Source organism: Suncus etruscus, chromosome 12, assembly GCF_024139225.1.
Source record: "Suncus etruscus isolate mSunEtr1 chromosome 12, mSunEtr1.pri.cur, whole genome shotgun sequence".
NCBI lineage: Eukaryota > Metazoa > Chordata > Mammalia > Eulipotyphla > Soricidae > Suncus > Suncus etruscus.
Genome location: NC_064859.1, coordinates 22,151,618 through 22,172,980, shown reverse-complemented (window position 1 = coordinate 22,172,980; position 21,363 = coordinate 22,151,618). Strand labels below are relative to the sequence as shown.

At 50.8% G+C, this 21,363-nt stretch overlaps 1 protein-coding gene across 2 annotated transcripts; it reads left to right on the top strand.

Moving 5' to 3' along the window:
- The first annotated feature begins 1,662 nt into the window (after positions 1-1,662).
- EMX1 (empty spiracles homeobox 1) lies at positions 1,663-20,569 on the top strand. 2 transcript variants are annotated; one of them, XM_049785097.1, is made up of 3 exons: positions 1,663-2,206; positions 8,275-8,459; positions 20,402-20,569. In XM_049785097.1, the coding sequence occupies exons 1-3, from the start codon at positions 1,663-1,665 to the stop codon at positions 20,567-20,569; spliced, it is 897 nt and encodes a 298-aa protein (XP_049641054.1). The 2 variants fall into 2 exon arrangements, with proteins under 2 accessions (XP_049641054.1, XP_049641055.1); XM_049785098.1 differs by having other exon boundaries at positions 1,762-2,210; positions 8,279-8,459.
- Positions 20,570-21,363: the final 794 nt, after the last annotated feature.

Genomic DNA, 21,363 nt, shown 5'->3' with positions numbered 1-21,363 from the left:
TCTCGGAGACATCCCCGGGATCCGTGTGTCCAGACCCGGAGCCCGGAGACGATGCGCGCGCGGCTCCTCCGGGACAGTGTTCGGTGCGGGTCAGTCTCTCCACCCTCGCCACGGCTCTTCCCCGCGGCCCGGGTGCGGTATTTTTTTTTCCAGAGGCGGGTGAAAAGTTTCCCAAGTCCTCGCTGTCCTCTCCGAGCACGCCGCACTCACTGACCAGCAAAACGGGAGACGCCCGCTAAGCGGCCCGTGCGGATTCGCCGGCCGTGCCTAGGTCGCGGGTGGAAGGTGAGGCTGGGGAGGGAGCCAGGCGGGCCCCTGCGCGCCCCGAAGGCCGGTCAGTCTGTTGGCTGAGGATGAGTCGGGATTTCTCGGCCAGTCCCTGAAAGCCCCGTTACCAGGCCTGGCTTTCTGCCTTGGTACAGGCTTGGCGACCAGCGAAGGCGAGGAGGGCAACTCGCCAGGCGCAGGGCGCAGGATTGGGTGTGTGTGCGCGCGCGCTAGTGTGCATGCGTGTGTGTGTGTGTGTGTGTGTGTGTGTGTGTGTGTGTGTGTGTGTGTGTGTGTGTGTGTGTGGTGTTGGTCAGGATCTAAATCGCCCGAGGAGGCCCAGGAGTCAAAGGGCTGCTTCCAAGCCCCGTCAACTGTGGCTCGACGGCCACGGGCCGAACGTTCCCGCCCGCGGCGCCTTCTTTTGCACCGTCCCGGTCCTGGCCCCGGGAGAGAGGATAAAAAGGCTTGAGCGTCTCATTTTCGGAGCAGCCAGAAAACGCACTATCTCACGACCCCAGTGACTCCAAAAACTTGGGAGGCCAGGGAGACATCCGGGAGAAGAACCCCACTTGATCCGTCCCAAATAGCCACTCTCCGATGTGCCAGGAGCCAAGTAGGCTGAGAACTGAAAAGGCATCCTGGAACGAAGCAAAAAAAAAAAAAAAAAAAAAAAAGGTGCCCCGATCTACACATTAGCGGGTTAGCGGGACTGGCGTGTACCCCCAACCCTCCAGGCTCCTCAATCAATCCCTTTCTTCCATCTCTAGAGGGTTGAGACGGTCGGTGACAGTAGCCAGACTCAGCCTAGCTTGGAGGCGCGAGGAGAAACCGGTGGCAAGAGGTATGGCTTGGGGTTTTGGGGGTACAGAGACCTCCACCGGGGGTCCACCCGCCAGGGCTCCACTCCGGCTTTTGCCTCCGACTCTGGGCTCCCCCCCCACACCCCAACACACACACACACACACACCCGCGTCCCTCGCCTCGCCCCGCCCCACCCCGCCCCCACCTTGGGGCAGGTGAGCGGCAGCCAATAGGCGAGTGCGGGGCAGGTGCCGGCTAACTCGCTCCTCGCACCCGGGCCGCCGAGGCTGGCCTGCCGGGCAGTGCAGGGAGGACTCGGGGTGGGGTGGGAGTCGGTCCCGCCTGGACTCGGGAGGGAGGAGGGCAGGGGCCGGGCTCAGCCCTCGGGCCGGAGAGGCGGCTGGCCGCACCCGGGAGCTGCCCGCTCGGCCCGCAGAGGCCGGCGCGCCCGGCTGCGCGCGGTGGCCCGACTGCGCGTTCGCTCGCTCGCTCGCTCGCTTGCAAGCCCCGGTTGCGGCTGAGCGCGGGCGGCGGGCTGCGGGGGGCGGGCGGGCGTGCGGGGGAGCCGAGGGGTGCTGCTGGCGTGTGTGCATGTGCCTGGCTGGGTGCACACCCCGCACGGCGGCGGCGCCAGGACGCGGAGCGCTCCCCGGAGCCCAGCTGCCTCGCTCGGCTCCGGCGGTCGCGACCATGTTCCAGCCCACGGCCAAGCGCGGCTTCACCATCGAGTCCTTGGTGGCTAAGGACGGCGGTGCCGGCGCGGGCACGGGCGGCGGGGGCTCGAGCTCGCATCCCCTGGCGGCCGCCGCCTCGGAGGAGCCACTCCGGCCCACGGCGCTCAATTACCCTCACCCCGGCGCGGCCGAGGCGGCGGCGTTCGTGAGCGGCTTTCCCACCTCCGCCGCTGCCGCCGCTGCCGCCGCCGCCGCGGGTGCGGGTCGCTCGCTCTACGGCGGGCCCGAGCTGGTGTTCCCAGAGGCCATGAACCACCCCGCGCTGACCGTGCACCCGGCACACCAGCTGGGCACCTCCCCGCTGCAGCCTCCGCACTCCTTCTTCGGCGCCCAGCACCGAGACCCTCTCCACTTCTACCCCTGGGTCCTGCGGAACCGCTTCTTCGGACACCGCTTCCAGGGTGAGTGAGTGTCCACGCTCTTCTCCCCGCCTCTCGGCATCTGGACGGTGGACGGCGGCGCCGCGCGGTGTCGGCGCTGGGGAAGCTCCGGGGACGCGCGGCGGGGATGTTCCGAAGTTGCGCGGACTAGGTTGCGGGCCCGCAGATACCACTAACCCCAAGCCGGGAAGAGTCGCGCGGGACCCAGTCGCTCTCCGGCAGCAGTTCTGGGTTCCTTCTGGGGAGCCACGTTGGGACACTTCCCCCCTGAGGCTTCTTCGGGACCGTTGGCTACCAGAGCTGGGGTATCCTTGGAGCCTTTCCTGGCCCTCCCCCGCGGCCTGCTGCGTCGTCCGCCCTCCCTCCGCCCTGGTTCGACCCAGAACCACACTTGGCTTGCCCGTTCGCCCACCCAACTCCTAGAGAACCGCCCTCGCTGGCACGTCCCGGGCAGGGGGGAAAGTCCACTTGCACGCCTGGGTCTGTGGGAAGAAGGGACAGCGGGAGGACAAACTGCAAAGTTAATGTTCAGTATGGAGTACTGCTCTATGTTGGGAGGTTTCTCAAAGATCCCCCGCCCCGACTTCTTCAAGTCACACGTGCCTCTCGGCCCCACGGTGGGTAGATTGGTTCTAATAAATCTTCTTCTGCGCATCGCCAACTCTAGGAGCCCATCTAGCAGCTGTGGGACTGGTTGCGGTCCTCGAAGGCTGAGTTGGGGTGCGGGAGCGACAGAGGGCTTTTAAGGTGGAGGCTGTCTGTGCCCCTTATCTGCACCGTGCAATGGGTTGGCTGATGAATATCCCCACTGCCTTACACACACACACACACACACACACACACACACACACACACACACACACACACACCCCACAGGCACACCGTTCATACACATACGCACCTCATGTTTCAAGGATTTGACTTTCCAAAGGAGAGTTGTGCTTGATAGTTTTTCTCCCTTGAATTTCCCCCTTCCTCATTATCGTCCTCTTCTTCCTTCCGTTTTCCGCTTCTCTTCCTTCTTTCCTTTCTTTCCTCCTTCCTTCCTCTGTCCTTCCTTCCACCCGCCCCAACCTTTCTTCTTTCCCTCTCTCCATTCTTTCCAGTGGTCTAATTTTTTAGCTTTTATTTTGCTAGTACAGACTGGATTCAGCTTTGTAAGGCTCATGATTTTGGGCTGTTAGTATAAACAATTAGAAGAACAAGCTTTACTTTTTTTTTTTTTTTTTTTTTTTTTACTGGAGCTAATGTGATGGTAAACCAAGTCTACACAGTCCAAATAAACTGAATTTATGGTAGCTGGCCGGATAATACAGAAAAGTGGATTATCGAAGCTTTTGCTCTGGCTGCCTAACCACTGCACGGAAAGCCACTTTCTGGGGCCCAGCTTATCAGTTTGCTCAGTCTCCTGGCCAACAGACCTTGACCCGAAAAATAGATTCGTAAAATCAGATCACGTAACGAACAAGATTGCTGCGGGCAGACGTGCATTCTCCTTAATGATTTCAAAGATTTCCCCAAATTTGGGAGGATGGGATTTATATGTAATGTCAGCATCTTGGGCCAGGAATCTTGTCGATTAAGACCAACGTTCGCTGAGAAAATGAAGTTTTTTCTGAAAATCGAGCCAACAACCTGCCTTCCTAAGACCGCATCCTCCTGAGCCTGGCTCTCAAAATCTGATGCCCACGCATCGAGCTGGGAGTCGCAGCAATTCTCAAACTTCTGGCCCCGGGTGTCGGGCGAGGGTCCGAGGCTGGGCAGAGGGAAGGTCAGGGCGGGTCTCGAACCCCGCATTACCCGCGGCGTTGCCTTGGCCCCGCTCCGCTCGCCCTCAGCGCTCCCTATCCCGCCGCTCGCTTCCACCGCGCGCTCGGGGTGCGGAAGGCCGTCTTGGTCTCCGGGAGCCACGGCTGGGGTTCCGAGCACCCTCCCTCGGCTAGCTCCAGTCGTCTTCCGAGAAGGTTTCTCGGAGATCGCTGCGGATTTGCAAGCTCCAGGCTTGGCGGGCACACAGTGGAAATGCCAGGCGCGGTCTGCACGCGGAGACCGAGCCCCAGAGGGTGCGTTTTGGGCCTTGGCGGTCCTTGGAGGAACGGAGGAACTCTGGCCTCGCTGGGACCCGCGATCGCCGCGCCGGTCCTGCTCTCTGCCGTGCCAGACTCACCCCCAGACCCCCGGCAACGCGTTTTCTAGAGACCCGGGTCTGCTGACGCTCACTTGAGCCCCGCTGTACTGCACGCGGCGAAACCCGACACGGACGAAATGACAAGCGTCTACGCGCCGCGCGCCGCGATCCCCAGCAGCGCCTCGGTCCCGGGGCGCGGGGAAGAGACTGCGAGAGCCAAAACCAACGCGGGAGAGTCGGGGCCAAGCGTTTGCATCCCCGTGGCCCGGCCTGAAGTTCGAGACTAAAACGGGGAGGAGCCCACGGAGATGGAGCAAGTGGTCTCCCTTGGGCGCTATATCTTGGACATCAGGAACTTTCCAAACCGCGGGGCCGTGTTGGGAGGGGGCCGTGGGAGACTCGGCCCTCCGGGACCGCGACCAGTAATAGGCCGGTGCTTCAAAGGCACTTTTGTTCCTGCCCAAGGAAGGGGAGGGAGGTGATGTCGGCGGCCCAGCCGACCGGGTTAGCCCCAGGCCCCTCTGGCCCGCCATCCGGCCGGAGTTCCAGGTTGGTCGCGACCTAGCCCAAGAGAACCGGAATGATCCCTAGCTTCCAATTCCTGCTGCCTCATTCCTGTCCTTCTCCAATTAGTTTCCAGCCAAAGTGCTCCTGTGTCTTGAATGGAGCAATCGAGAGAGGCTGAAAACCGGGTGAGAGGTAGGATTCAATCCTTCGCTCCAGAGACAGCTACGCAACCCTTTTGCTCTCGCCCACCGTCCTTAGGAAACCCACTGGCAACCTTCACATCCCGGCTGGGAACAGCTGCTTCCAAAAAAGCTACCCACGGTACCTAGTCCCCAGCTGTGTATGCTGGAGTCCAACGGAAAGAAAAGCAAGCTGCCTCGGTTAGGGTTTCTTCCTCACGGTTTCGGGCGTGTGGGTACCAGAGGCACCACCTCGTCCTTATCAACAGGACAGAACTGTAGCTCTCTCAAAAGGATTCTCCTATCGAGAAAAAGCTCTGCATCTTTCGAAATCAAATAACCTTCCATCACTTCTCAGCAACTTGAATATTCCTGTCCTCTGAGACACTAGTTGGATCAGAAGGACCCTTTATTTTTGCTCCAGAATGTGGATAAATTCGCAGAAGCTGTGCAATGTGAAACAAGACTTGGGGGTCCTCTTCTTAAGACCAGCCCCCCACCCCAAAACAATCTACCTTGCAAACAGCTTTTCTCAAAATGAGCAATACTGGTCAGGAGAGTACCAGAGATAGTAGTTGGCCCAGGTACAATAGGGAAGACATGTTGTTAGTTGACTTAAAGATGATAGATGGGGAAGGGACCATGTTGCTGCATGGTATTTTTTTTTTCCTTTCTGGAAAGGGGCCAGTAGGCAGACTAAGTTTGAAACCCTAAGTTTGGATCTAAAACAAGCAGGTTTGAGGCAAAGGGGCATATATATGTTAGATGAATCAGACAAGCTTCCCCCAACTTTTTGGGTTCATGAAGAAAAATAACAGAATTAAACTCCACAAAGCAACTGATCAAAATCAGACCCTATCAAAAAAAAATCAGACCCTGATACATCATACACCCTTGGGTGTCCTGATGCCCCTGTACCAAGTCTTTCACACCTCTCCTGCGGCCACCGCACTTCCGAGCAGCCTGGGCCAGAGCTACTGAGACTAACTCCTAGGGACACGATTGGGCCAGACTTTCTCTCCCCTTCTCTAATGCCACCCCCCTCCTCAAAAAAACATGAAGCCACTCTTGGGAATTGATGGAGACTCTAACCATGTTATTTTTGGACATAATTTGGTTTGATATTAATAAGAGGTATTTGCTTGTCATCTCACCCTCTCTGATCTTCCCTGGGCTTATTCTATGAACCTTTCACTTTCATCTTCTATTTCTGTCTTTTTTCTATAGGCCTTTTTCTCTCTCACATCCACCAGACCATTTCTCCTGATCATCTATATTTCTTTTAGTACCACAAGTAAATGTCTTCACTCAGGCCTGAATACCTCTAGCCAGACTGCCTTTTCCATCTCTCTATGATTCAATCTGTCTCCCCACAAAGACTCCCTCATTTTTTTTGTAGCACAGAGCTATACTCTGGAAATGAATGAGGTGACTTTCCAGTGCCTTAGTGCCTTGTGCCTGCCCACGGGCTTTGTCTCTCCCACCCCCAGGCACTGGTCCTTTATTTCTTAAACAATCCAGTTCCTTAGAAAAGTTGAAAAGCAGTAAAGTTGCCCTGTAAGGATGTCCAAAGCCCAAAAACTTGAAAGAAAAAAAAAAAAAAGTAATATCAGGAAGTTTCCACCAGCAGAGGGACGCGACTGTTACCTGGAGAGTTTTAGCAATAGCATCTCTCCATGACGTGTGCTTGTTTCACTTACAGAGATAGTTCCAGAGAGACAAGTTCTCAATGGAGTTATCCAAACAGTTGTCTTAAGAACAAAACAACAGGTCAAATGGAGTCACACCAGTGGCTGTTTCTGAAGAAATTAATTGGATCAGTCAATCTCCAGAGCAAACTGTCAAAACATTCCATCAAAGGCTCAGTGTTGTTGGTCAGTCAGGGGGATCATTGTAAGCACTGCAGAGACTGCATAGGTGCTGCTGGGGTGTGTTTTGATTCTGTTAACTAGAGCAACCAAGTCAGAGACGGTGTAATGGCCTCCTACCCACTTCTATTCCTCACTAAGACTAGATCTTTGTGGTCCCTTATCCCCCACCCTAGTCCCTCCTTCTGCTTGTAGGAACTGGATCTCCAATGGGATGGTCAATATTTACTAAGGAATCTTGTGTTTAGAGAACTCTTTGAAAATCCTGTTTGGAGATAGGAGACTAAGGCAGCAGAGAGAGTGGACCATGTATTTACACACACCCATGCAGGAACCAATATATCTATATCTATATATTGGAGCAAAAGTTGATATCTAGATATTTCTACAGTGTCTCTGTAGAAGGGATGATGGAGCAGGCCTTTTCCCCACCAGAGAGCTGTAAGAGTCTCCCACTTGAAAAGGTTCTACCTGAAGGCTGGCAGGAAGATGTAGGAAAAGGGGGTGGGGGGCTGACCTTAAGCCTCCAAGTGCTGCCCAGACTTGAGCCTACTTGTACTATTGCAAGTTTGAGCCTGGGCCTTTGGACAGGAATGTTTACGGGGCTAGTGTCTGAGTGTTTAGCAGCAAGGGTCAGTGGAAGGTGGAAGGAGAGCTCCTCGGGTTCCTTCTCATTCCAGACCTGTGCTTGGCTGCTGGGTAGCAAACAACATCGCTCTCATCACATCCAATCACCCCGCCCAAGCTCCACTCCAGTCCACTAGGTGGGAGATAAGACCCAGCCAGTTAATTAAAAGCTGATCTTTGGGGAGGCAGAGGGAGTTGGTAGCAGAGTGCTTGGAAAGGGTGAACAAAGAGACCCAAAGGACTTCTTGCACACATTGTGTCTCTCCAGGGTAGGTCGTTCAGGATACTGCGGATTGGGAGGCAAAGGGACATGTTCGATGAATCAGACAAGCTTCCCCCAACTTTGTCAGCACTGCACTGAGCCTTGCCAGGCCTGGACTCCCCTTCTCACCCAATAGCTACCTGCTGACAGGCTGCGGGGATCCCCGTTCACTACCGGATGGTGTTCCAAAATGGTGGAAAGCCAAGTGGACTTAGGGACAAGAGAACAAGGAGATACTCTGTGTGTGTGTGTGTGTGTGTGTGTGTGTGTGTGTGTGTGTGTGTGTGTGTGTGTGTGCTGTGTATTGGGGAAACTGTAGATGGTAGAGGGGCCATCATGGCAAGCTTGGATGGGCGAGCAGTAGCTTATGACTCTCTCTGTCTCTCTCTCTCTCTCTCTCTCTCTCTCTCTCTCTCTCTCTCTTTCCTTCTCCCTCTCTCTCTCTCTCTCTCTCTCTCTCTCTCTCTCTCTCTCTCTTTCTGTTTATACCTGCACATTGCCTTTGTGGCTCGGTGCAGCCAGCGATGTGCCCCAGGACGGACTTCTTCTGCACGGCCCCTTCGCGCGCAAGCCCAAAAGGATCCGCACGGCCTTCTCGCCATCGCAGCTGCTGCGGCTGGAGCGCGCCTTCGAGAAGAACCACTACGTGGTGGGCGCCGAGCGCAAGCAGCTGGCCGGCAGCCTCAGCCTCTCGGAGACGCAGGTACCTCCCGCTCCCCGCTCGCCCCGAGTGCCCGCGCCTCCATCCCCGTCCAGGTGCAGGTGGGGGATCTCGACTGCCGGAGTGGTCCAGCCTCACCCCTCTCTGCCTGTCCGTCTTCTCCCAGCCAAGCGCGTCGCAGGCCCACGCGCGACCAAGCTTGCAGAGGCCGCGCGCCTTTCAGGGGCTCCAAGGCCCTGGGGAGGGACAGGGCTGATTCCGTGGCTTGCTCCCGAACTAGAGTTGGTTGGTGCCAGGATCTTGGAAGCCGTCGAATCGGGGACCACCAAGCCACAGTCCCCCCCACCGATCGCGCCGCGTTGGCATGCTCTGGAGTTAGGTTCAGTCCTCCTCCAGTCGGGGTCCCGAGTGTGCGTGCTTGAGTGGAACCCCAGGCCTTTCCCCCCTCACTGGCTGGGCTGCTGGTCCTGGCCGAAGCTGGCCACGGCCTGGAGGCTACCGCAGCCTTGGCGTGGGAGGCGCACGGCCGGGGTCACGGGCTTCAGAAACGGGGAGGCCAAGTCCGGGAGCTTCAGCCCTGCCGGCATTTGCTGCGATGCAGAAGCGGGTCGGACTTGGGAACCTTGATGCGTGAAGGGCGTAGGGGGCTGGGAACGGTTGAAATTCGATTCTGGGTATTCGGGGTGCTGTTTCAGACTCTCCAAGGGCTCTTGTGTTGGAGAGAAAAGAGAAGCAACTCTAGTGTGTTGAAGGACTTTGAACTGGGGAAAATCACAATGGAGACGTTACCACTATTATGTAATTGGAGAGAGACAGAGAGAATTCCATAAGAGTAAGGAATTCATCATTCCTTGTATATGTGTGTGAGAGTGAGAGTGAGAGTGAGAGAAAGAGAGAGAGAGAGAGAGAGAGAGAGAGAGAGAGAGAGAGAGAGAGAGAGAGAGAGAGAGAGAGAGAGAGAGAGAGAGAGAGAGAGAGAGAACACGCAATTGCGCGCTTTTGCTTAAAGAAGTAGGATGGGAGTTTGAGGAGGCCAATTTGGTCTATTGTAGGCAAAGATTTTGCCAAAAAATAATTGCTGTCTAGAAGCACAGCCTAAACCCTGCTCTGCTCCACAGAGCTGCCTACTGGGGCAGCTCCTAGGGCAGATTGCGGGCGTCTTGGACCTTTGGGAGACTTGACTCCCTTGTTCTCACAAAGCTACCAGATTGGCAAACAGGAGAGATGGGTTCTATCCTAATGTAATTTCATCCCCTGCACCTTCACCCTCCACCCTACTTGCCAACTTGGAGAGGGCTCCAAGCTGTGGGTGCTGGCCTGGGGTCTCTTAGGCTGCTCTGAGAATGGTAGGGTGCTTCCCGAGGGAACCCAACCCCTAACTCTTTCCCAATCTCCATAGAGCCTCACCATTCCTGCAATCCTTTTCCTTCTTCTCAATCCTTTACCATTAGTATGGCTGATCTCCCATTTCATCAAAGTGTTCATTGCTCCTTTCCTGTTTCTTCCAGCTTTGCAAGCTAACTGCAGACCAGGATCAATGGAGTAGATTTAACACGTTTCAAATATAAAAATATATATCTAATAAATAATGCTCTTTCCCTCCCAGCAAACAGTGTTTTAAAATTGTCTCATAAAAAAGGGTTTCAATTGAAAAGTGGGTGTTTATAGTTAACTTTATTTTAAAAAGTAGTTGTTATTATATTTCTGATACAGAAATGCAAGCAAGCAAAATTGGTTTAAAATCCCACCACCTACAGATGAACACTTGTTGAAAAAATTGTCATTGCTTTTTAAAACTTTTTTTAGTTCAGTGAGAGCATTTTAAATGGATTTATATTTCACAGTGAAACTGGTTGCCCTTTCATGTTTGTCCCTAACAATGCCAGTTAATGAAATTAGTGATAAATTTCTTTAATTTTGGGGTGGGAGAGATAGCATGGGGGTAGGGCATTTGCCTTGCATGCAGGACATGGTTTGAATTCTGGCATCACATATGGTCCCCCGAGCCTGCCAGGAGTGGTTTCTGAGTGTAGAGCCAGGAGTGGCCCCTAAGCACTGCTGGGTGTGATCCAAAAACCAAAATAAATAAATAAATAAAAAATAAAAAAATTTCTTTCATTTTTATTACAAGATGTTTCAAACCTACATTTAAAAGAAAAGGCTATATAATTAGACAATATCCAGCTTTGCTACCAAAGCTTATAGCTAATCTTGTGAATTGGTTTTAGAATATTATAAAAATATAAGCAAAACCTACAGCAGAGTTGATCTTGGGAACCCTCATAGTGGAGAAGGAGAGACAGATAGACAGAAAGAGAAAGCACAGAGCTTCCCAGGCAGGCAGATGTGATTTTTATCTCTGCCTCCTACTAACTGGGAAACCATTAGTAAGTTATTTAACATCTTTGAGCTCTAGTGTCTTCATTCATAAAATAGGTTAAAGGTAAACTGGAGTGGTAGTGTAATGAGTAGAGCACTTGTCTTGCACATACCAATCCAGGTTTGATCTTCAGTATCCCATTTGATCCCTGGAGCCCACCAGAAGTAATTCCTAAGGGGCCCAGAGAGATAGCATTTGCCTTGCATGCAGAAGGCTGGTGGTTTGAATCCTGGTGTCCCATATGGTTCCCAAGCCTGCCAGGAGCGATTTCTGAGCTTAGAGCCAGGAGTAACCCCTGAGTGCTGCCAGGTGTGACCCCAAAACCAAAAATAAAAGTAATCTCTAAGTATAGAGCCAGAAGTAAGTGCTGAACACCCCCACCCAAAAAAGAAAGATAAAAGGCACCTCCCTACTATGAACTGGATAATACTAACTTTTATCCTCTGACCTTTCTTATTTTCGCTTAAAGTAGTATATGAGGTATTAAAAAAAAATTCAAACTTGGAATTTTTAACTCTTAGCATAGTGTTCTGTTATGTAGTCTCCTCCATCAGTTATCTGTTACTCGTAACTTGTTTTGAGAACCCAACTATATAATTGTCTACCCACTTATCAGTATTCATCATAACATTTCATTTCCAGCTACCAGCTATTTGTCACTCTCTCTCATTTCTCTAGCCCTCTGCCCTCTGCTTCTACTGTCAGCATTTGTGCTTGTCTCTATTGACCTGCCCTCACAAGTAGGTAACTCTTTAGCTTTTTGTTGGGTTTTGTTTTAACTAAGGTTTTGTTTTAATTAATGTTCCAACACTAATTTCATCACCAGTGTCACCTTCCCTTCACCAATGTCCCCAGTTTCCCTCCCACCTACTTGCCTGCCTCTTTGACAGGCATATTTCATAATTTGGTTGTTGGGGATTGGAGTAAACCCTACAGTAGGTAGGATTTGATCTCTGGCACCCAAAGTTTTCAAGAAGTGATCACTAAGTGCTTAGTAACCCTGGAGCACCACTAGGCATGGCCCCAAGACCAGATAAAGTGGGGGCTGAAGAGATAGCACAGCAGCAGGGCCTTTGCCTTGCACGTGGCCAACCCTGACAGAACTGTTAGGTTCCCAGCAACCCATATGGTCCCCGAGCCTACTAGGGGTGATTTCTGAGTGCAGAGCTAGGAGTAACCCCTGATCACCACTGGGTGTGACCCAAAAACAAACAAAAAAACAAAACAAATGACCAGATAAAGTTTGGTTGTTGCAGTTTGGATATCGTGCTTTCAGTTTTGTTGAATCTGTGGTCTTGTATAATAGATATATACCACAGCTCTAGACCACCAAGTTAGCTGATGCCCCCTGGCCCTTGCCCAGTACCTTCCATCTACCTCTGCTACATATGAAGTGAATAACCCCAGTTACTTGCCTTACCTGTCCTCAGTTTTATAATCTAGGGACCAGGGTAAACTAGGTAGCATCCTTTTAGCTTTTGGGTCACACCTGGCAGCGCTCAGGGGTTACTCCTGGCTCTATGCTCAGAAAATCGCCCCTGGCAGGCACAGGAGACCATATGGGATGCTGGGATTTGAACCACCGTCCTTCCGCATGAAAGGCAAACACCTTACCTTCATGCTATCTCTCCGGCCCCGGTAGCGTCCTTTTAATACCTGCATTCCCTTGGCCTATTATTTTAGATAAATAATATCTAAAGCCTAGATAAATGATGTATCTTGTGTTTGTTTTTCTTTTTTTGAATTCGTTCACTTACCCTCTAGTTTCATCCCTCCTTGAAGCTACATAGTATTCCATTGTGTAATACCATCCCTTTATTATCCACTTCTCTGCAACTGGATAAATACCGCATTTTCCAGCGTATAAGATGACTTTTGAAACAAAAAAAGTCAACCGAAAATCGGGGGTTGTCTTATACGACATCCCGAAAAATGCCGCTAAAGAAAATTGTCTGAATATTGCCACAAAACGAATTTTCCAACTCGATCCTGCACCAACCACTGCAAGGCTACTCGGACCGCCTCTCTAACCCAGCCAATCCAAGCAGGCTTTTGATGCATGCAAATTAGACAATGTTCTGGATCCGAATCTACACTGTAAAAAGCCTGCTCATATTGGCCAGAGTCAGAGAGGAAGTCTATTGCAGTATAACCTTTGAACCTTTGCTTGTTGTGATTGGCTCACTGTGGTACATGAGCACAGGAACACATGCAGCACATGAATGTTCTGTCTGATACAGCGATTATAGGCCTAAACCTATGTTTTAACTGCAAAATTAGGGGTCATATTATACGCCTGGTCGTCTTATACGCAGGAAAATACGATAGGTAACTCCTTTATAGCCAGATATTTTGTGCCCACTCATTTACTGCCTCCCCAAAGCTGATGAATTTATATTTTCTAACAACAGCCATTATTTCCCTAATGGTAATTCTTTTACCCAACTCTATCTCTTTATCATCTACTCTATTTTATTTTCTGTATACCCACCATCCATTATAAACTTCCACCTCTGTAGATCCAACTCGTAGCTGACAGATCATAAATTCTCATGTTTGCTAGTGGTTATCACAAGCTCTGACTCTGATTTTTTTTCTGACCCTCTAAGATGTGTCTATAAGATTAACCAAAATAGACTCCAGGTATCCAGAGTTTCTGGCTTCTACATATGTTCTACTTCTCTTTGTTGCAATATCTACAAGTTCTCCAAATTCACAGTATATCTCCCACATAACATAATGCATGGGTATTTTGCTATTAAGTACTATCATTTTCAACTGCCAATCTGCAAACCAAACTGCATGCAAAAAAATTTTTACAACATAAATTCTGGAATCCCACTCAGAACTCTCTTAGAAATCACAAATTGGGACGCCAGAAAAAGTTTTGAAAACCATAAGTTTGATTTACAATGAGTTTGAGTAACTCAGACCTGTGAGGCAGAGCCCAAGCCCTTTTATTTCTTGTTGTAGCCTAGGACCTGGCTCAGTGGACAGCCAAAAAAATTTTTTTTATGAACAAATTATGAGTGGGAAATTTTTTTTTGCCTTCTTGCCTGTATACATGTTTATAGCTTAACTTGATCACTCACTTCTCTGACTCTCTGCTCCTTCTTTGCCTTCCTATCCAGTCATTGCCCTTTGATAGTTGATGAAATCAATGGATCATGGATAAGTCCATGGATCAAACCTCTAGGAAGTTTAAGCAGCTCAGTGCGAGAGTCTTCATTCCATAGTTGGGAGAACTATGGCAGCCCAGAGTTTTGGGCATGGAGTGAGCAGCCCAAGTAGCTTTGTTAGTTTGGGGGCACATATTTGGTTGAGAGGGGATCTTCCTGCAGGGATGATAGTGGTTGATCCAGGAGGTGGCAGGAACAGTCCTGGGCAAGGGTTTATTTTCCCTCCGGCTCAAATTACTTTGTTCCTCACTGTATTAAAGACCTAGAGGCCAGCCTAGAAGAGGCCTGTCTGTCTTCAGACCTCATGACTGGCAGGGGCAGACCAGGCCTGGGTATGATTAGAGCTGTGAATGTGAACCACAGTGTGTAGAATATGAACATGCCCTTGAGGTGGGCCATATTAGTTCAATGGTGCTATCATGTATCTATCTGCAGAGATGCCAGGTGGCATGAGTGAAAGCCTGCATGGTTCTGTGAATGGAAGATGGCAGAGCAGAGAGGCACATTCAGTTTGGGGGGAATTAGAAATACCTTCAGTTGTTCCATGTTCATTGGTCTGTATTTTCTGCTGTCCCTCTTGCCCTGCCTGAATAGTTTCTCTGGCTTTGAATTTAGCTGGGCTGTAAGCAGAAAGGGCACAAAAGCTTGATCTTTGGCTTTGGAGGTGCCTCATTTAATGGTGGGGCCAAAAGCAAAATGTGCCCTTAAGAGACATGTATAGGAGCAGTAATCAGAGACCCCTCGAGGTCACAGTTGTGTGATGAGATTAGGGCATATCTGCATGGTAGAGGCTTGAGGGTAGGGTCCTTGGTTGGTGTAAAGGAACCAGCTTTGGGTTGGCTTGAAGTGAGAAAAAAGACATCAAGTCTGGCTGCTAATGTGGACCCCAAAGCAAAGGAGTTATATTAGAGGCAGTAATGTGTGGTTATCATTTGGTGCTTTTTTTCCCCCACTGGGGCATGGCAAGCAAACTTTTAGAATTAATTTTTTGGGGGTAGTGAAAACAGGTTTTATTTGGAGGTACTGAGGAAGAGGAGGGAGAGGATAAGAAAGAGTAATGAATAATGAGCTCAAGGTGAGTAAGGACTTTTCCATAGGGGGAGGGAGCTCCAGTTCATAACCCATCATGAAAGTTCACATCTCAAGAGGGGATATATGGTGAATAAATACTTGGGCACCATCTACCCAGGGAACACGTGTGCCACTTTTAGGGTTTTTTTGTTTGTTTGTTATATTTTGGTTTTGGTGCCACACCTGGTGGTGCTCAGGTGCTCAAGCTCTGTGTTCAGAAATTACTTCTGGGAGTCTCAGGACCACATGGGATGATGGGGATCAAACCCAGGTGGAGTGCATGCAAGGCAAATGCACTACCCATTGTGCTATTGTTCCAGTTCCAATTTTTAGAATTCTTATCTGAATTAAGGAAGCAGTAAGGTTTGGTGATTTCTCTTGAGATTGTGGATGAACAATCAAGCTGGTCTGAGAGGAGACAACTAGAAGGTTTAGGAAGAGTTTGGACCATAGTTAACAGAGGTTCAGAGGTGACCTTAGTTTGGTGAGATTAGGATTCAATGTGGCTTGGCCAGGGAATGAAATGGTAGGAGTCACTTGTGTGATCAAATGAAAGGAACTGGATCCCCAGGGGGAAAGACCAGAAGGAAAAAAAATGCCAAAAGGCAGCTAGCTGGTTTGATGTCTTCAATCACCCTCTCACCCTAGAACACTGAGATACTTAACTTCGGAGAGGTTAACAGTAGGACATTAGTCAGGACTTCTTGTATTATAGCTGTCATCTCAAATACCCCTTTCTAAGGATATTTGAACTTTTGAGTGGAGGACAAATATTCACCTAAAGTACATAGGAACCTGGAGTCATATCCTTCACACTTCAGATGGACTCTGATGAAAGAGTGGTGGGAAAAAAGGAGATGTAGATATGATTCCTTCAGATCAGGCAAAGGTGGAGTGTGAAACACTGGCTGGAGTTGGGATTGATTTGTTTTAGGTTTTTTTCCTATAATAATATATTTATTTAAGCACCGTGATTTGTAGTTGGATTTCAGTCATAAAAAGAATATTCCCCTTCACCAGTGCAACATTCTCAACACCAGTACACCCTATCTTCCTCCTCCTGCACCCCCTGCCTGTTTTAGTTTGGTTTTAAGCCACACCCATCAGTGCTCAGAGCTTACTCCTGGTGGCCTCAGAGCCTTAAGGGATGCTGGTAATCTAATTCAAGTCAGCTGAGTACAAGGTAAATGCCCTACCTGCTATACTGTCACTCCAGTCCTTGGAGCTGGTTGGTATGTTAGTGCTTTTATCCATCACTCTGTCACCCATCCATCAGTGCATGCACACCTTCACCCATCAGAGTGCATCTGAAATGGGTCCTCTAATGGACTGGTGCATTCTTACATTCAATAGTATATTCATTCAATAGTAGTTTTGCCTTCTTATCCTGCCTGATATAAGCTGAACCATGTCATCTTCAACAATGCTTCTCCTTCCTTTAGCTTCCTCCAAGAAATGTTTAATCTAGTCCATAACATAGAGAATTAAGAGTTGACCCTCTTGGGTCAGAGAAATATAGGGGGTGAGGTGCTTACCTAACATGCAGCCAACCTCAGCACCATAGTTGGTCTCGCAAGAACCACCAGGAGTAGCTGCTGAGTCTCCTGTGAGTCAGAGTCTCCCCTGTGGACCGGTGAGATAGAACAGTGGTAGGACATTTGCCTTGCACCAGCTAATCCAGGATGGACAGTGGTTTGATTCTCGGCATCCCATATGATCCACAAAGCCTGCCAGGATCGATTTCTGAGTGTAGAGCCGGAAATAATCCCTGAATGTCACTGGGTGTGACCCCCCAAAAAAAAATGTCTCCCCCGAGGATCACTACCACTAGATGTGGCTTAACTCACCTTGCCCCAATTACTGGTTCTCTTGTATAAATGTTTGCTAAACTGAGTCAAGAAAAAGATTTCAAGGCCAGAGTGATAGTACAGTGGTAGGGTGTTTGCCTTGCATGCAGCTGACCCAGGACAGACCTGGGTTTGATTCCTGGTGTCCCAAATGGTCCCCTGAGCCAAGAGTGATTTCTGAGTGCAGAGCCAGGAGTAACCCCTGAGTGTCACCGGGTGCCCGCCCCTCCCCCCACCAAAAAGGATTTTAGTTCTCCAACAGTTAGCACTTCCCAGAACCCTTTACTAATTAGATGTCAATTCCCTGGCCATTTGATTATTATTCATTTTCCAGGTCTGACACAGGCAGCCCTTTCTTTACTTAGAGCCTTGGGGTAGGTCACCTCTCTTCTGCCTGGCTGGTTGATTCTGGCTACCTCGACTCTGCCTGCTGGTTCTCAAGCCAAATAATACCAAGTTTGCTTCTCGGGGTTCCCATAGTCTGGAGAGGAGACAGAGCTCCTAACAAAATTAAGTAGGGGCCAGAGCAATAGCACAATGGTAGGGCATTTGCCTTGCACGGCCAATTCCGGATGGACCTTGGTTCGATCCCCAACATCCCATATGGTCACCTAAGACAGGAGCAATTTCTGAGTGCATAGCCAAGAGTAATTCCTGAGCATCACAGGGTGTGACTCAAAAAGCAAAAAAAAAAAAAAATCTTTTAGGACGTACAAACATTGGGACAGAATTCTGAAGGCTAGGGTAAGCATGTTTCAGGCCAAAGTGAGGTTTTTTGGGAAGGATCAAAATCAAATCAAAAGGCATTCAGTGAAGTGGGGCCTTGAGGAACCACAAAGAAACTCCCCATATCTCAAAGGAGACAGAAACAGCTGAGGAGCTCCTCTAGTCCATGGTGATTTGGGAGTTTAGAGAGAGGTATGTGTGGGCACACCTGTATGTGACTGCTGGGCAGGGCACAGAATAGGCACAGAGAATTGGAGTGGCTTCACCTCTTCAGCTAGCCTGGTTCCTTTCTAGACCCTCTATCTTCTTAGGCTGTGGGGTACAACCCCTTATGGGGTTGCATCATTAAATATGGGGGGCGGTCACAGGACATTAGGCAACAATGAGTAGTTTATGAATTCACAATGACCAAAACTGAACACGAAACCCACTGCATCATGCACCTTAGGTATTCTGGCAGCTTTTGCCCTTGTAGCATTCTGGGGTAAAAAGGGGTAGTGAAAGGGAAAAGGGGGTCTGTAGAACTGTTCCCTCTTCTTTGTTTTTTGTTTTTGGGCCATACTCGGTGGCGCTCAGGGGTTACCCTTGGCTCTGAGCTCAGAAATCACTCCTGGCAGGCACGGGGGACCAAATGGGGAAGCCAGAATTCTAACCACTGTTGGTCCTAGGTAGGCCGCTTGCATGGCAAACGCCCTACTATTGTGCTATCTCTCAAGCCCCTGTTCCCTCTTCTTTTGAGAAAAGAGTAGTTCTTAGTTTTCATTACCAGTCAGGCATTAAGGACAATCCCAAGATACAAAAGCAGAAAGATAAGCCACCCCTACTTTGAGTACATTTCCTTCCAGTCTTTATCCCCCATGCGTCGATTCTGTTTTTCCATGGTTGTGAGCACACTGTGCCCAAACTGTGCATCTTGCCTTTTCCCACTGCTATTACTAAGTCCCCAGTATCCCCATGTTATTCGTCTTTGTAAACAGCATCTGGACACTCAGCCGAGGCTGTTCTCCGGAAGATAGCCAGGCTGCCGAGGGAGGGTGGACAGCCTTTATTCCAGAGTGCTCCCCCGCTGACCCTGCTCTTTTTCAGGGAGAACTTCCTCAGATTCATGTTTCATGGGGGTGTGCCAGGCCTAACTTGAGGACCTAGCCCACACTTGGCATTCCAATATGGGAGTGTTCCTACTTAGAACCATGGGGCTGGTCTACAGGAACAGAGGGTGCTCCCAACCTACTGGTGGTGAGTGGCTGTCAGTCACCTTGAAAGGAGATTTAGGAAGGGGGAATAAAGGTGCAGAAGGGAATCCTCTTTAGTGTTAGTCCCCCATCACCAGGCTGCCTATCACACCCACAGCCTTCTCTGGTGCTCAGGAAGCTTGCCCTAGCCCGCATCCAGCCCTGAGTCACCAACATGCCTTGCGCAGGAGGCCGGGTGAGCTCACCAGCCTACCAACTGGTTCATTCACAGTGGGCTCAGTGTGGAGGGCCAGGTCCAAGCTGGTTGTACAAGGTTATGCTGAACACCACCTGGGGTATCTCCGATCCTGAGCCCAAAGAAAGTGGCGTAAATCCAGATGCTGCTCTACTTGGTGTGGGTCTTGTAGGCAAGAGGGACCAGGGGGCCTGGGCACTGAGGCTTGAGACTGTCCTTCGGTCATCCATTAAGGCCAGGCCCTTGGCATCTGGTCAGCATCACCTGCCCCAACAGCTTTTTGGAGCCAAAGCCAAAGGAGGTGCTTAGGGCACTGCCAGCACCCCCAGACAGCATCTCTGCTGCTGATGAAGAAGATAAGCTTGGAGAGCAGAAGGCGCAGCACAGGCTCAGCTCCAGGCCCTTCCACACCTCAAGGATGGTGTCATGGGACCTGGTCAGTGAGGAGAAGCTGAGAGTCTTAGCTATCCTTAGGAGCTACATCCTGGGTTCTGGAGAAGTGGGGAGAAGGGAGAGCTGAGTCCAGCTGGGAGGGAGTCTTCTTGGAGGAGATGGTTTAGACCCACCCTCCCTCCCACCATCCTTCCTCTTCCTCCTCACAGAGGATGCTTTGGATTTCTTTGAACCCTCTCCTGGGTCACTATCTAACCCAGAATGAGGATATTTGGTATTCAAAGAAAAGTCCACTGCGTTGTCTGTGCTTTCTCCCAGCCATTCCTCCTATGGCATGTGCTATGGAGAGGCTACAGGGCCTGGCACTATGGAGGCAGGAGGTCTGGAGCACAGCTACCCCAGTGTCCCCAGAAAGTAAGGTCCCTTGGGGGATATTGAAGTACTGTCAGGAGCTGGCACTCAAGAGCCTCCCCAACTTGGAAGAGATGTGGGAGAGGGAAATGGCCCTGAATGGCTGGGGAGAGATCTCCTGGGGAAACAGACCAGCTGGATGGCTCTAAGGTGGAAGAAGGAACCTGGCAGTGTTCTGCTCCCCATGTCGACCCCTTCTGCCTGTGTTCCCTGAACTCAGGAGGACCCAGGCCATGGCTTCCCCATCCTCTATCCAGTCTTCACATCAACCTTGAAAAGAGCCATTTTTGTCTCTTTTCAAGAAGCTACCAGAGACCTGATATGGGGGAGGCTCCAGACTTTGGGTTCTGCCCCTCTGCTTGATGGCAGCTGCTGGAAGCTCAACAGCTCTGGGAACCCCTTCCCCTTGACCCCCTTGCTGGCATCTGGAAGAACCCCTCCTTCAGTTCTGTAGGTGTCAGCAGCTGCTCACCCCCCCCCCCCCGGGCTGCTCCCGGGTGGTGAGGGGGCCTTGCTGTTTCTCACCTGTGCCCTCCCTCCCCGGACCAGGTGAAGGTGTGGTTCCAGAACCGCAGGACCAAGTACAAGCGGCAGAAGCTGGAGGAGGAAGGACCGGAATCTGAGCAGAAGAAGAAGGGTTCCCACCACATCAATCGGTGGCGCATCGCCACCAAGCAGGCCAACTGCGAGGACATCGATGTCACCTCCAATGACTAGATGGGCAGCTGCAGCCCCGCGAGGGCAGAGCTATGTGCTGCTGGCAGGCCCTCTGGCGGGCCCAGCTAGACTCTGACCACTCCCGGCCAAGCTGTGGGGAGACCTCGAGTCACAGCCCCTGTGGACATGGAGCCAGGGGCCGTCACTAACAGAGGGACAAGACGCAGGCTGGCTGAGCCCTGGAACTGCGCGACCTCCTGGGAGAGGAGCCTGCCGGCCCTGGCAGGCCACCGGCCAATGCAGCCACTCTTTCCTGAGCGCCTTTTTGTTTTGATGCGTTTCTGTTTTAATTTATTTTCTTGGCACCCACTGTAGTTCCTAGTGATCCCCTGTGTCTCCCTTCCCTATGGGAATAATAAAAGTCTCTCTTGTAATAAATGACAAAAAGCTCCAGAGCCCAGAATCACAGGAACCTGGTGGGGAGCTGAGGGAGTCCCCTTCAGATTCAATCTATTAGCCTTTGTTCTTTGTTTGGGCTCTGCCCAAGTCTTTCCACACTTACTGGGTTGAGGGGAGGGCAAAGAGATGGGATAGCATTATGTGCTCTCACCCTGGTAGCTTCTCCTAAGGAGGAGAAACCAGTGGAAAGAAGGGTACTTAGGGTGGGTTGGGAGACAGTTTCACAGAGGCTGATGTCCCAGACTCCAGCCCTGGTTGGCCGTAGGGCCTTTGCACAGTTTCAGAGATAGCTTGAGACTGAACCTCTGTTTGGTTTCTGAAGCTTGGAAGAGCCCCAGACCCAGCCTGCCCAGCTCATTGGTTCTTGCTGCCCTTCTAGCTATCCCTAGGTTTTT